Source organism: Heteronotia binoei, chromosome 2 (assembly GCF_032191835.1).
Source record: "Heteronotia binoei isolate CCM8104 ecotype False Entrance Well chromosome 2, APGP_CSIRO_Hbin_v1, whole genome shotgun sequence".
In the NCBI taxonomy this organism is placed as follows: Eukaryota; Metazoa; Chordata; class Lepidosauria; order Squamata; family Gekkonidae; genus Heteronotia; species Heteronotia binoei.
The window spans coordinates 61,832,273-61,848,769 of record NC_083224.1 but is presented as its reverse complement, the minus strand read 5'-3'; the positions used below and the strand labels follow the sequence as shown (position 1 = coordinate 61,848,769).

Here is a 16,497-nt window from a genome sequence, read left to right as displayed (position 1 = left end):
CGTTGCTTTCACGTTTTCATGGCAGGCTTTTTACAGGGTGGTTTGCCATTGCCTTCCCCAGTCACCTACACTTTCCCCCCAGCAAGCTGGGTACTCATTTTACCGACCTCGGAAGAATGGAAGGCTGAGTCAACCTCCAACTGGCTACCTGAAAACCCAGCTTCCACCGGGATCGAACTCAGGTCATGAGCAGAGCTTAGGACTGCAGTACTGCAGCTTTAACACTCTGCGGCACGGGGCTCTTCTAAACTAAACTGTGAGGCAAGTTCCCCCACTGCTAGCCTCCTTCCAATCAATACATTCTGTAGCCATGGATGCGGCTCAGCCAATCAGAGTGAGCTGTTTCCTGCTCACCCAGGCTTACTGCTTTAGTCTGTTACAGGGGACTTTTTTAAAAGTTGGGGGGCAGCCTTTCCCATCCACTGCAGGGCTTGCCACATCTCAGAAGCTGTCATGATCTGAGGCCTAGTGCGGCCAAGAGGGCAGGGAGAAGCCTCTCTAAGAGTAGATACAGTGTCCTACATCTTCCAGGATCCCTGCTGTCCCTCTGATTGGGTGAAGAAGTTTTGGAGAGAAAACTAACACAAGAGGGGTGGGACCTGGGAGGAAAGCATAATTAGGTCTGCTGGATAGGAGGTTTGTTCTTTCTCTCTGGGAAAGGCTGCAGGAGAGAAGGCAGCAGGAGAGATCCATTACCCAAGGGTAATTTTTGGCATTAATGAAGGAACGTTTAGCAAGTAACATTTTCTTTTTGTTTTGCACCAACCTTTATTGTTTATAAATTTAACTATTGCTTTAAAAGTTTTTATTACCCACTTATTGTTTGAGCACTGTAAATAAACTGTTGTTCATCTTCGTGGCCTCTGTGCTAGCACACATGGGATTGCACTTGTGCAGGCCTGCCACTGGGAGGAGCTAGCGTGCTGAAAAGAATTTTCTAGCAACCCAAGAGTGTTGGCTGCCTCCTCACATCAGCGTGAGCTTCCCGCCCTAGGTCACGTGATGTGGGAGGAGCCAACACGCTTCCCTCAGTTCTTCTTTAGCTGCCACGCTGAGAGGACGAAAAACTAGTGAGCTGCAGCAAGTACGAGAAGTTTACCTCATAGACAAAAAAGATGCCACTTTTTAAAACTTGCAGTGAATGTGGAGCTAAAATGGCCAAAATGGACGACCATTCATCCTGTTTACTCTGTTTGGGAGAGAGTGTCAAGTGTCGATATTTCTCAATAATCTTTTGTTTTAAATCAAAGCTGCTTTATTGTTAGAAACTCAGAAGCTGTACCAAGGACACAAGCCTTGGGAGTAATGACGTATACAGAGTTACACAGTTGCTACATAGGATATCTTCAAAGGTTACATTACAGATGCATACTTGAGTCACGGGTTCAAAGGTTGCTAAACACTATTTCTTTTATTACTAAGGAATTTGGGCTATTAAAAACATCTCCCATTCTCACACTTCTCTAGCAGAAGAAAAGAGTTGTCTGTGTGAACCTGTGAGAGAGGAGACTTGAAAGTGGTACCAGCCAGGCTGTAGCATAAACATCCCTGAGCCAGATGAATTTATTACTTGCCCAATGGTTGTAAATAAGGGAAGCAGTAAAGAGCCTGCTCTTTGTCTAAGGAACCACCATGTCACAGAAATAAGCGAGCTTGACAGAGGGCCATAAACCTGCCTTCTGTCAGGCATGTAACCACCTCACTCTGAGGGCCAGGGATGACAGGGCCATGCGCTTAAAAGCCGCCCTATGGGAAAAGTCGTTAATGGCCACTGACAGAGCAACTGCGAGGCCATCTACGTCAGTCGATAATCAAGCTGACCGGTCCCAACTGCCCTCTATGAGCTCTGCCCTGCCGGTTGGACAAGCACCAAAAACAATGGGCACAACGAAGCCTCAGGCGGAAAAAAGAGAGGACGCACCAGCATCAGCGGCATTCGCTGCCATCCCCACACCGAGCAGCACTGGCAGAATCAGCAGCACCGGCAGCTGCTTGGCACCGAGAGTCGATTTTGCCACGGCGCCATGACGCATTGCCAAGACGTCACCGTGATTCTAGAGGCAGATCTCTGCAACGGAACCGATCTCCATCGGTGCCATCTATTTTGCGAGGGTCATCCAGCCAGTTCCGCCATTCAGCCTCCCGTCGTTTCAGGACACCCTCATCTTCTGATGTTGAGATCCTGGATTCGCATATCGATAGCCCGCAAGATCACACACCACACCGCTGGCGTTCTCCATCTTGCCGTTCGCACAATAGCGCTTTAAGTGATGATCATATGCATAGATTTCCATCAACTCCAAGCTGCCATCCCTGTTCCAGGGGGCATCACAGAACCGGCCATCACGGTTCTGACAGCAATTCCAATGTAGCATCGGTGTCATCACCAGACAATGCCACCATCGGATGAACATCCGCATCGCCCTTGGAAGAGTTAACTTCGTTTGTGGATCTATTAATTCGTATGGCTTAAGCTCTTGACCTCCAGTATACAGCATCTGGTCCAAAGACCAAGGATCCACTAATGCAACCACTGTTTGACCCTGACTCAGGTCCAGTAGCATTACCCATGTTACAAGGGATAGAGGAGGTCATGTTATCTGCATGGTTGAAACCAGCATCAGCAGCGCCATCGGGAAGATGTCTAGAGACTTTATATATACTCACTGATTCTGAATGTGCCTTTTGGTTTAGCCATCCGAAGCCTAATTCATTTATTTCAGAGATCATTCTGGCCAAGGGTCAATATGGTTCCAGCAATGCCCCAACCAATAAGGAGGGCAGGAAATTAGATTCCCTTTGGGAGGAAGATGTATTCCTCTGGGGCAATGGGCATTAAGGTCACTAATTTCGAAGCAGTCATGGGGCTATAGAATAGGATCCTGTGGCAAAAGATTATACCATTGGTGCCAGACTTACCTGTAGATAAACAACCATTACTACAGGCATTGATAGAAGAAGGCATATGCCTTGGTAAGCGACAAGTAAGTGCTGATCACCATGACGCTGATTGTCACAGTAGGGACATGGGATCAGCATTGGTACTCCGACAACATTCCTGGCTCCGCAGCTCTGCTTTACCATCTGACACCAGAGCTAAGCTTGAGGATCTGCCATTTGAAGGCCACGGGCTTTTCAGCGATCAAACAGATGACGTCTTGGAGTGAATCCACAAATATAAGCTCTAAGCCAAATCTTTTGGCATAACATCTGCGACATCATCACAGAGCAAACCTAGGTATTGGTCCCGCCCATATCAAAGGTTGAATTACCCTTAAGCAAAGCCATTTCATTATTCAGAGTCAAAGTACCACGGCCAAGGGAATAATAGACCCAATTACCAGTCCAACAATGGATGCCGTAATTTGAATAGGCTACAAGGGTCAGGCAATAAGCCTAACCGAGACAATAATAATCAAGGGTCAGACCTCTTTTGACTAACTACAACTGTTGCTATATTTGGAAACCAATTGTCTCAGTTTGTGCATTCATGGGCTAGCATTACTTCTGATAAATGGATTTTGTCCATAATAAAGCAAGGTTACTACTTTGAGTTTGACATGGTGCCCCGGTGTCGATTACATGCTATCCCTAGGCAACCCTCAGAAGTCATATCTTCAGAGACACTAGAACTATTGAAAAAGGGAGCCATTAAAGAGATACTAGAACCGGAGGCATCTCCAGGTTTCTACTCACCATACTTTATTATTGACAAAAAGGATGGTGGGACACGACCTATTTAGACCTCCGAGAGCTCAACAAGCATCTCACAACTCTAAGATACCGTATGCTATCCCTTCTGGAATTATTGGTACTGCTGGAAGTAAATTGCTGGTTTGCCAGTATAGACCTTAAGGATGCTTATTTCCACATAGCAGTCCATCGCAGCTGTCAGAAATTTCTTAGATTCATCCACGCAGTTTGTATTTTCCAATACACTGTATTACCATTTGGGCTAGCATCCACCCCGAGGTTGTTCTCAAAATGCATGTCCATAATAGTCTCGCACCTATGACTACAGGGTTGTATCTTGTATGCATATTTAGATGACTGGTTATTGGTTGCAAGAGACCCAAAGACCTTGTGGAATAATATACATCTCACACTGGCAATTCTGCATTCCTTGGGACTCTTGGTTAACGTGAAGAAATCTTATCTCTGTCCTACGCAGACCATTGAGTCCATTGGAGCTCAGTTAAGACTCCCAGCAGGGCAAAACTTATTTACCACTCAACAGAGCATTAAAGATTGACAGTTTAGTGAAGGCCTTGCGTGCATGCCAATACAGACAGGCCCAATATTTTCAAAAATTATTAGGACACATGGCTTCCACAACAGCTGTCACTCCACATGCCAGACTACACATGAGGCCATTGCAGAATTGGTTCCCCATGGTTTTTCATGCTCACAAACATTCAATATATAAGTACCTTACAGTACCACAGAGCGTAATTTCGAGTCTGTGTTGGTGGACTGACTTAGTTCACCTTAGAGCAGGGGTGCATTTTAGAGATGGACCACACCAAGTATAGGTATTCATTGATGCTTCCTTGCTAGGCTGGGGAGCTCATTGCAATGGAGAGTCTGCACAAGGCCATTGATCCCAGGTAGAATCTAACATGCACATTAACCTGTTATAACTCCGGGCAGAAAGAAGAGTTTTTTCTTCGTTTACAGAACTCCTATGAGGCCACACGGTGCTACTCAGCACAGACAGCATGACGATCAAGTACTACATAAACCGACAAGGAGGCACAGGCTCTCTCTGTCTTTGCAGAGAAGCGACATCACTTTGGAATTGGGCGATTGCCAACGACGTTCACATTATAGCAATATTCATAGCGGGGAAGTTGAATATTCAGGCTGATGCCTTGAGCAGGAATTTTCAACCAGTACACGAGTGGTCTCTATCAGATCGCTGTCTTCGGGTAGTTTTCGAACAGTGGGGCTATCCTGAAATAGACCTTTTTGCAACGCACCAGAACACGAAGTGTTACCAATTCTGCTCCAGGGAAGGGATGGGACCCAACTCCCTGGGGATGCATTCCAGCAGAGGTGGACTGGAGGCCTGTTTTACGCGGTTTTACCTCAGCCGCGGCATTCATCACACCTTCCCAGAAAGGTCAGATTTGTTCCTTCCCCCAACACGCCCACACTTGAGCATCAGAACTCTCCGTCTCACAGCTTGTTACATTCGCCCAATTCACCACAGTCAATAATAGTTCCGCAGATTATAGATGCGGCACACAAACCATCAACCAGGCAATCCTATAGGGCGAAATGGGGACGTTTTTGCGATTGGGCAGCATTCCATCAAGTTGATTCACAGAATTGTAATATAGGTGAAATATTAAAATTCTTAATGTCACAGAAGAATGAGGGTTTAGCAAATTCTTCTGTGAAAGTTTATCTAGCAGCAATTTCGGTGTTTCACAACCCCATTCAAGGTTACTCAGTGTTTGCGCAAACACAGGCCAAGTAATTTCTGAAAGGTCTTAATAATTTATATCCTCCAGTAAGTTTACCTTTACCTCAGTGGAGTTTATCCCTGGTGTTGGCACAACTTGTGCATAAACCATTTGAACCATTAGAGTTGTCCTTTTTATCCTACAAAGTCGCCTTCCTGGTAGCAATTACATCTGCCAGAAGAGTAGGGGAATTAACAGCATTATCTATTGAACCACCTTTCCTTAAGTTGCACAGAGATCGAGTGGTTCTTCGACCCAGGCTGGGGTTCCTTCCCAAGATAGTATCCAGGTTCCATCTGAATCAGGACATCATACCGCCTGTATTTTTTCCTGCACCAACCTCTCCAGCAGAAAGGTCACTACATACTTTTGACCTCAGGAGAGCAATTCTGTTCTATTTAGATAGGACCAAGCAATTCAGGAGGGACACAGCCCTGTTTGTATGCTTCCATGGACCCAATAAGGGGAAGGGAGTGTCAGCACAAACACTATCCCGATGGATCTGCAATGCCATACGACTGACATACTCCTTGGCAAACACTCAGTGTCCACTGGAGGTGTCTGCACACTCCACAAGGGCGCAGGCTTCATCCGCAGCATTTCAGGCTGGCCTTCCACTCCTCGACATCTGCCGAGCAGCAACTTAATCTACACCATCAACGTTCATGGATGGTGTAGATTAAGATCATGGACGCTGATGCTCAACAAGATGCAGCAGTGAGAAAAGCGGTGCTGCAAGCCATGTTCCACTAAGACATCCCACGCCCACCTCCAAGGTAGGTGAACTCGCTACAATCCCATGTGGGACTGCACAGAGGCCGCAAAGATGAAAAACAGGGGTAGCACTTAACTGTAACCTTTGTTCATCGAGTGGCCTTCTGTGCAGGCACACATCCCTTCCTCCATCCCCACCAGGGCTGTCTTAGACTGGCTAGGCAGCAATTGGAGAATTGAGAGAAGGGTGTTGGCTCCTCCCACATCACGTGACCTAGGGCGGGAAGCTCACGCTGATGTGAGGAGGCAGCCAACACTCTTGGGTTGCTAGAAAATTCTTTTGAGCACGCTAGCTCCTCCCAGTGGCAGGCCTGCACAAGCGCAGTCCCATGTGTGCCTGCACAGAAGGCCACTTGATGAACAAAGGTTACAGATAAGTGCAACCCCTGTTTTTATTGTTACACTGCCTGGGTCCTCATGTCTCTTCAGTCACAGTTCAAAGGTTTTGCTAAAAAGGAAGATACTGGGATGGCTGTGTACTCTAGGCCCTCCCATACTTCCAGAGTGCTGGCAGCAGTAGAAGGCCTTTTCTGGTCCCCTGCTGTGTGACAGAAGCTTTCTGGGGTAGGGGCAAAACCTGGACATTCTGAAAGTGGCCAAGTTGAGGCAGCCAACCCTACAACTGCGGAGTCAAGAAGGGGCTGCACCTTGTACCATAGAATTTTCCTCCCAAATTGCTAGAGTGTCTGGGGAAACCATAGAGTTTTCCTGGAAGCTTCTAGAGTGGCCAACGCAATACGTCGCCAGCATGATGACTTCACTCCTGAGTGACATCATTGCACTAGCGACGTCGGGCAAGGATTCCCCCACCAACCCAGTGTGGGCCAGCAGGTTGGAAACCTCCAGGATGGAAGAAAATCCACCTGGTCCGCGAACTTGGCAGCCCTACAGGCTGCACTAGGGTTGCCAAGTCCAATTCAAGAAATATCTGGGGACTTTGGGGGTGGAGCCAGGAGACATTGGGGGTGGGGCCATAAGCAAAGTTGTAACAAGCACAATTGAACTCCAAAGGAAGTTCTGGCTACCACATTTAAGGAGACCGCATGCCTTTTTAATGCCTTCCCTACATTAGAAATAATGAAGGATAGGGGCACCTTCTTTTGGGGCTCATAGAATTGGACCCCCTGGCCCAATCTTTTTGAAACTTGGAGAGCATTTTGAGGATAGTCATCAGATGCTACGCTGAACATTTGGTACCTCTACCTCAAAAAACCGCCCCTCCAAAGCCCCAGATACCCTGGGATTAATTCTCCATTATACCCTATGGTCCAGCAGACATTTCCCTCCCCTCCCCCCCAGTTTCTGATGACCCTGAAGCTCCGGAGGACCTCCAAACCGGGGCTCCCCTGCCCCCACCTAGGGATTGGCACCTCTACTCACGAGTTGCTGAACTTTCAAGTTTTTCACAGTAACACAGGGCAACCAAAGGTTCAAGTTTACCTTCACACTATGCAAACGACCTCTGCAAGGATTGTGCAATGAACGGAGGGTCTGGGCTCCTTTCACAGCCATGTTGTTCTGCGTCCTCCTTGCCGCCCCCGCCCCCTGCTCCTCTTCAGCATTAAAGATGCAGACACACCATCCAAAGAGGAAAGCTTTCTCAAGTAGATACTGAAGCCTCCGGAGGGGGAAAGGCACATGATGGTTGTGTGGGCAGGGCTTCCCCCCATCGGTCAGCTGACTGGGGGTGGAAAGGAGCCTGGTAAAGTGGGAGAACCCCTACTGGGACCTGGGGATTGGCAAGCCTAGGCTGCACCCCAGAGAACCCACCCTGGAAGTTGGGGAGGGGCACAGGCCCCACAGGCTACGCATCTGGATCAACTACTTGGATGCTGTGGTCAGATTGATAAGGGAGAGCAAGATAAAACTGAATCCAAGCAAAACTAAAGTAATACTAGGCAGGAAGACTGAAATACTTGAGGGTTTTAATTCTGGATGGAATAAGAATATCTGTGGCCAATCACATGAAGTAGTGCTCTTGAATTCAGCTTTGCTTTGGAAAATCAGATTGAAACAGTTGCCAAGAGTGTCATTTCATTTACATCTTGAGAGAAAATTTTGCTTCATTCTTGACTCAGCTACCCTGGCCGTGCTGATCCATGCTGCTGTAGTCTGGAGGCTGAACTACTGTAACAATTGTTACACAGGGCTTCCCTTGAAGATAACTCACAAGTTAGAAATGGTGCAGAATGAAGTAGAACACCTGTTTAGAGGAACAAGGGCTTTTTTTATCCTTTCCCATTTTGAGGATTTTCTTTCACAGATCATCTCACCCCCTGCCCTCAGGGGTAAATATGGGTATCGTTGGCCCAGAATAATGTAGATAAATGTATGATTTTTCAAATGCTTTCTGATCTTAAACTTGTATATCACCATAAGTCTTTACATTCAAGCACATTCTTGTATTAAGCAAAGAAAGATCTTTTATACTTGTGCTATTTTTTTCCAAAGGAAAACCTGGTAAAAGAAGTAAAAAGGAATGATGTTTCTAAAAGAGAGAAACAGCACAAGGTAACTATTTCTGTTTCTCAAACATTTATATAGATTATTGTAATGCTGTTATCATGAAATAGCAAAGCACTTGGATGGGGAAGGGATGCAATGGCAGCCCAACTTTCTGGGCACCAGACAAATCTGCCCCTCCCTCTTTCTCACCCTCTCTTCCACCTGCCCCAATTAACTCTTGAAGTAGATCAGGAAGTTGGTGTCACTACCTGGCTTTCTGAGTTTCCTGTAACTTGGGGTGGGCCCAGGTTACCCCCCTCCCCTTCTAATTCCCTGGGCAGCTTTGCACAAGGCAGTGCTGCCTCGATGTGCAACTCCTGCCTAGGGTTGCCAGGTCAGACTCACTGGGGCAAAGTAAAGTACATTACTCAACCAACTTCTTCAAACTAACACAAGAAAATGAAAGTAAGATAGAAAGAGGTATAGGGGTGGACTTTCCCCCCACATCCCATAATCAGGTTCTAGTTAACTCTTTATTTTCCATTTTACTATACAAATATGGTTGCCAGGTCTGTGTTGGAAAATATCTGCAGAGTTTGGGGGTAGGTCTGGAAAAACATGGAGTTTGGGGAGTGGAGGGGTCTCAGCATGATACAATGACATAAAGTCCACCCTTCAAAGCAGCCATTTTCACCAGGGTAGATGATCTCTGCCAGCTGGAGATCAATTGTAAAAGCAGGATATCTCCAGGCTGCACCTGGACCCTGGCAACCCTACAAATGACTTCTGAAAGGAATGCAAAACAAGCAGAGGGACTGTGCTCTCTTTCTCTCTCACACACTCTCTGGGAAGAGCCATGTGGCTTTGCTTGCTCATCCCCCCTGCAGCTTTTACATCCTGCTGAGATTTAAAGGCAAACACACATTCCAAAACACAAAGGGTGTTTTCGCACTTACCTTTTACTGGCGCGACGACCCTCCTCACGCCGGCGGATCTGCAGTGATTTCGCACTAGAAGCGCCGGCGCAGCCCATTGCGCCGGCTACTTCCGTCGCTAAGCCAGCGCAAACGGAAACCGCCAAGAAGCTGGAAAACATTTGCACTGGCTTAGCGACGGAAGTAGCCGGCTCTTTGGGCTGCGCCGGCGCTTCTAGTGCGAAATCACTGCAGATCCGCCAGCGTGAGGAGGGTCGTCGCGCCAGTAAAACGTAAGTGCGAAAACACCCAAAGTGTTTGCAAGCATCTTCTAAACCTAAAGGCTGTTGGGATGAGGCTTCTCCCTGTTGGCCAGCTGGCTGGGAGCAGGGTGGAGCCTGCAAAACTGGGGAATCTTCCACCTGGACATGGGGTTTGACAAGCCTACTCCTGCCCCTCTCCTCAGGATTGGTTACAGCTTTCCCTCCTGATTTCCTTTTGTGGCTGTGAGCAGTAAGAGAAGGACTAGTCACTGGTCCTATAGGAAGAAATTCTCAGTTGTGTACAATGGCCCTCATTAGGAAGCAAAATGCAAAAGAACTTGCCTGAGGGTCTGGAAAGAGCACAGGAGCTAGAAACCCTGGAAAAACAGGGAAGGGAAATAAGTACCAGTGGGCCTCAGACTCACAGTTCTCAGTGGTATAATTTGAATTTAATTGTATGTTTAAAGTTAATTATAAGCATTTGGCCATTTTCTAGTAACATTTGTTAAGATAACTGCTATGGCTCTTGTCATTCTTATTCAGTGTTTGTATACTTTATGTAATTAATTGTAGAAAATACAAACATCTTTCTTGGAAACACCTAAAACTTGTAGCTTAGATTCTTTATCAGTTAATTCCAAACAGAACACATCCCAAAATTTTACTCCTGTTAATGTGAACAAGTTGGAATGCGCAGAGAAGTCTTGTTGGACACCTGCAAAGGTTTGTTGCTTAATATGATTTTTCTATCTCTTGACTTACATAACATTTCAGAACATGTTTGAGGCTCTCATCTTGGTATACATTTTAATGTTATTTGAAAAAAATATTAAAATATTATCTATTATTTAGAAATTTTTTAGTTAATGAGCTTTGGCATCAAGATTCTATTGTTCTTTTCCAAATTATAACATAACATAATGCCCCTGTAAAGCCAGTATCATAATGCCTCTGTATAAATCGATGGTGCGGTCTCATTTGGAATACTGTGTACAATTCTGGTCACCGCACCTCAAAAAGGACATTATAGCATTGGGAAAAGTCCAGAAAAGGGCAACTAGAATGATTAAAGGTTTGGAACACTTTTCCTATGAAGAAAGGTTAAAACGCTTGGGGCTCTCTGCTGCTCGCCCAACAACATGCGATCTGGACCCTTGCCCCTCTTGGCTGATTAAATCTTGCCAGAGGGAGCTTAGATGTCCTTTACGGGACATCATAAATAGATCCCTCTTAGAGGGGCGTTTTCCAACACCTTTAAAAGAGGCCTTGGTCCGCCCCCTCCTGAAAAAATCTACAGCAGACCCGGCCGAATTGGCAAATTATCGACCGGTGTCTAATTTACCATTCTTGGGTAAAATTATTGAGAGGGCAGTGGCGTTGCAGCTACAGAGATTTCTAGATGACGCTTCTATCCTAGACCCGTGCCAGTCTGGTTTCCGGCCAGGCCACGGGACGGAGACGGTCCTGGTCGCCTTAGCGGATGACCTCCAGCGGCAACTGGATCAAGGCGGTGTAGCGGTACTGATGTTACTAGATCTGTCAGATGCATTTGATACAGTCAACCATCAGTTGCTGATCCACCGCCTCGCCGACATAGGGGTTAGGGGGTTGGCCCTACAATGGCCCTCCTCCTTCCTCATGGGTCGGGGACAAAGGGTGGCGATTGGGGGTGAACGATCCCAGAGGCGCACACTAGATTGTGGGGTGCCTCAGGGAGCAGTTCTCTCCCCAATGTTATTTAACATCTATATGCGCCCCCTTGCCCAGATCGCCCGGAGGTTTGGGTTGGGTTGTCATCAATATGCAGATGACACCCAGCTCTATCTGCTAATGGACGGCCGGCCCGCCTCTGCCCCGGAGAACCTGGACCGGGCTTTATAGGCTGTTGCAACGTGGCTTAGACTGAGTGGGCTGAAGTTGAACCCAGTGAAGACAGAGGTTCTCTGTGTGGGTTGTGGTGCCCTGGGGAGGGAAATATCTCTCCCGACCTTTGACGGTGCGCCGCTAAAGGCGGCGCAGCGGGTAAAGAGTTTGGGTATTCTACTGGAGCCTTCACTATCAATGGAGGCCCAGATAACAGCCACTGCCAAGTCAGCATTTTTCCATCTGAGGCGGGTGAGGCAGCTGGCCCCTTTCCTAGAGCGCCGGGACCTAGCAACGGTGATCCATGCGACGGTCACCTCAAGATTGGACTACTGTAACGCCCTCTACATGGGGCTGCCTTTGTGCCGGACCCGGAAGCTACAGCTAGTGCAGAATGCGGCGGCCAGGCTGTTGCTTGGTCTCCCAAGATGGGAACATATACGGCCGGGACTACGCGAACTGCACTGGCTACTGATTGTATACCGGATCCAGTACAAAGTGCTGGTTATTACCTTTAAAGCCCTATATGGCCGAGGACCGACCTACCTGAGGGACCGTCTTTCCCCGTACGAGCCCCAGAGAGCACTGAGGTCGATAGGAAAAAACAGATTGACTACCCCTGGGCCAAAAGAAATTAAACTCCAGAATACCCGCACACGGGCCTTTTCTTCCGCGGCCCCATATCTTTGGAACCAGCTCCCAGAGGAGGTGCGGGCCCTGCGGAACCTTGATCAGTTCCGCAGGGCCTGCAAGACCGCCCTCTTTAAACTGGCGTTCATGAACAGCTGAACTACACGTGCATAACAAAGAAACATCCGCCGCCAATATCAACTGTTAGATTTAACTTAATGTTATCAGATTAGTAATTGTTTAATTAATGTATTAAGTGGTTTTAAGGTTAATTTAACGCCTATTAATGTAATGTTTTATTAATGTATTGTTATTTCTCTTGTTGTTAGCCGCCCTGAGCCTGCTTTGGTGGGGGAGGGCGGGATACAAATAAAATTTTACTTACTTACTTTACTTACTTACTCTTTAGCTTGGAGAAACATCGACTGCAGGGTGACATGATAGAGGTTTACAAGATTATGCATGAGATGGAGAAAGTAGAGAAAGAAGTACTTTTCTTCCTTTCTCACAATACAAGAACTCGTGGGCATTCAATGAAATTGCTGAGCAGTCGGGTTAGAACAGATAAAAGGAAGTACTTCTTCACCCAAAGGGTGATTAACATGTGGAATTCACTGCCACAGGAGGTGGTGGCGGCTACAAGCATAGACAGCTTCAAGAGGGGATTGGATAAACATATGGAGCAGAGGTCCATCAGTGGCTTTTAGCCACCGCGTATTGTTGGAACTCTGTGTCTGGGGCAGTGATGCTCTGTATTCCTGGTGCTTTGGTGCTCTGTATTCTAGCCCCACTTGTGAACCTCCTGATGGCACTTGGGTTTTTTGTTTGTTTGTTTGTTTATTTTTGGCCACTGTGTGACACAGAGTGTTGGACTGGATGGGCCATTGGCCTGATCCAACATGGCTTCTCTTATGTTCTTAACGTGACCAAAAAAATACTTTTCTTTATTTTACAGTGGTAGTTTCAAATTATAACAGTGTAATTACTCACCCAGAATTAATTATTGAATGTAGCAAGAATTGTTTGTGATATGTACAATTTCACATTTGAGACTGTACATGCACAAATCACAGGTCAAATACTCTCATGATCCTGGCCTCTTATCAGTTAAGCTTTTTTCCTTGACATTTTATAAAATATATACTGAACTTGATCTATTACCTTCCTGTTTATTTTTTCTTAACTACTTTAAAGAGCAACAGTAGATAATCCAGTGTTGTGCTGTGCTGTGTGTTGTTTTTATTTTATTTACTTCATGTGTACCAGTGGAAACCCAAGTGGAAACCCATTCTCCTCTTTTCCATTTTATTCTCACAAAAATCCTGTGAGGTAGGTTAGGTGGAAAATTGTGACTGTCCAACGATTACGCAGGGAGCCTCAATGGTAGAGTAGGGATTTGAACCAAGGTCTCTAAGATCCTGGTTTGACATTCTAGCTACTATATCACAATGTCTCTCAGTAGTTTATTTTTACCATTATATCTGACCATTCATGAAATTCTCAGAAGAAGCCTCCTATCTTGCTATATTAAGTATCTTCAAAAACCTGATTTGAAGATATGAACACCTGCCAGAGACAAATTTGGGCCAGAGGTTCTTTGAATTGCTGCAGGTGTGCTTGCATACAGAAGTTTTGCATACAGCAGCTTCTGTGCAATATATGCATCTTGTACACAGTGTAATGCCATACACAAAGAAGTTTGAGCCAGAGGTTCTACATAAACTATCATGTAAAATTATAAGTTTTTTTAAAAAATTACTGTGTTTGTTTCACATAGACATATACTGTGAAAACACCTCCTAAATCAAAACTGTTACAAGAAAGCTCCAATCTACTTTCAGAAGAAGGAACACAGAAAAGGAGAAAAGTTTTCCTAGAACTGGATAGTCGATCAGACACCTCTGAGAGCAATGATCTCTTGGTAGTAATGTGAAAATAAGAATTATGTGACTCTTTATAATTTATGAACTTTTATTTATTATTTATAGATGGAATTATATAGGGCTGAACAAGAAACCTTATGACAAAAAATTTGAGAAGTAAACATGCATAGATAGAAGAAATAGATGTTTGTGTCTGTAGTACTCACGTCCTGTGTTGGGGACATCTTTATTCTCTCTGGACACAAAATTTAAGATTTAAAGAATCACAGAGATAACTCTAGATGGCACAGAGATAATTCTAGATGGCAGAGCAGGATTGCTTTTTGTCTGTGATTTAAGGAACATATGAACATATGAAGCTGCCTTATACCCTCAATCCATCAAAGTCAGTATTGTCTACTCAGACTGGCAGCAGCTCTCCAGGGTCTCAAGCTGAGGTTTTTCATGCCTATTTACCTGGACCCTTTTTAGTTGGAGATGCCGGGGATTGAACCTGGGACCTTCTGCTTACCAAGCAGATGCTTTGCCACTGAGCCACCATCCCTTCTGAAGTCATTTCTGTCTGTAGGGTTTTTTTGTTATTTAATTGTATGTAATGTAATATTGTTAATCAAGTTACATAATATTGTAACATCACAAAGTTTAGTTTCCTTTGGATGGAAAATTTACACCTTTATAATTTTTATTTTTTAAAAAAATTTACAAATATACAACCAGAGATTATAGGATACAAGCAGGTACCTAAAAGCATAGTTGTTAACATTGCATCAGACGCCCAGAGAGCAATGTGTTCAGCATCCTTCCCTCTTCCTGGCTTCTCTGTAGTTATTTAACCTCTATGCCCTATTGCTGGACCTCCAGAGAAACGGCAGCCACTGTGTGGGACAGGAGGCTGGACTGGATGAACTACTGGCTCTTATGTTCTTATTTATATTTATTAAACTATTTATAATTTGCCCTTCTTCCTTGGGACCAAAGGCTGATAATTCCAGTTAAGACTTCTCCTTTGTTGACTTTTTGTCTCCCAAGTCAAAACTGCTTTGAAGTTCAACTGATTTATCTCTCCCAGTATCTGTCAGCTCCCAGCACTGATGGATATTACCGTACATTCCAAACCTCAGACCATAGATTTCCAGCTATCAAGAGACTTCTCATATCATTAGTTCCCATTGATGAAACATTAGCAAAATATTTCTGTTCATTAGAAAGTAATCAACTTAACATATTTATTTGCTTGATATATGCCCCCCTTACCCCCTTTCTTCCCTTCTCCATATTATCCTCACAGCATCCTTATGCGATAGGTAACGCTGTGAGTATGTGGCTGGCCCAAGGTCACCCAGCGACCTTCCATGGCAGAGTAGGGATTAACAAATATTGATCAGTCAGCATTTGTAACAATATGCTACATAATTAATAATAATGTTTAGTGTTATTATTTGGTTGTAAAATATATAGTCTATATTAAACTCAAAGCAGCTTACAAAATCAGTAAAACTAATGCTCAACAATCATAAATACTAAGAACAAATGTCAAGCAAAAAAGAAAATATAGAAAACCCACGTCAACTACTTTATAACATTTGAGCACTGATCAAGTGTTATTTTCAATGGGCTGGATCCAAATGTGGCACTTTGCCAATGCACAGTTTTTGCCAATCCTGCCTCCTGTTGCAGTCTACTGAGGTCCCGAAAATTTTGCTTTTGGAGGACAGAAGCTCATCAGGATCAATCTGTGTGGGATATGGGAGGTCTGGAGTGCAGTTGGAGGGGGAAACCATGAACATCACTCCTTCTATAGAAATTACTTATACTGGTGGAAAAGAATTTCTGGAATCATCACTATGCTTGCTAGAAGTAATTAAATAATAAATAATTATCTGTGGTGTCATATAATTAAAAATTATGGAAGCACTCTATAAATGCTACTATTTACTTAAAACTTTCCCCCCCAAGAGTATCACATCAGATCAAGAAAGGGTTAAAAAACTGTACAAAGATTATCCACAAGCTTCTCGCCTATGTGCCATGACACCAAAAAAGGTATCTTTTTAGTATGACTTTAAAACAGAATAAATGTTACAACGTGCTTCTTACAAAAATAAATTGATATTTTAATATTTTTTAAAGGTCCACACTCTATCCTGTCAGAAAACTGGATCTTCTGTGAAATTTTTATCTATGAAAAAGATACGAGATGCTGGATGGACTGCAGTCTCTAAGATGGACAGGAGGAAAAAAATGAAAGAAGCTGGAA

The 16,497-nt window shown here is 44.8% G+C and overlaps 1 protein-coding gene and 1 long non-coding RNA gene across 2 annotated transcripts in view; both read left to right on the top strand.

Moving 5' to 3' along the window:
* The window catches only part of SYCP1 (synaptonemal complex protein 1), a 139,142-nt gene extending 137,114 nt beyond the window's left edge, over window positions 1–2,028 (top strand). The window contains exon 28 of the mRNA XM_060232988.1: window positions 1,687–2,028. Within this exon, the coding sequence (XP_060088971.1) occupies window positions 1,687–2,028 (342 nt within the window). The remainder of the gene's footprint in view (window positions 1–1,686) is intronic.
* An 8,388-nt stretch (window positions 2,029–10,416) lies between these two features.
* On the top strand, window positions 10,417–16,401 carry LOC132566290 (uncharacterized). The gene is made up of 3 exons (XR_009555052.1): window positions 10,417–10,587; window positions 14,135–14,278; window positions 16,197–16,401. It is a non-coding gene; the product is annotated as an uncharacterized LOC132566290 (long non-coding RNA).
* The last annotated feature ends 96 nt before the right edge of the window (window positions 16,402–16,497 follow it).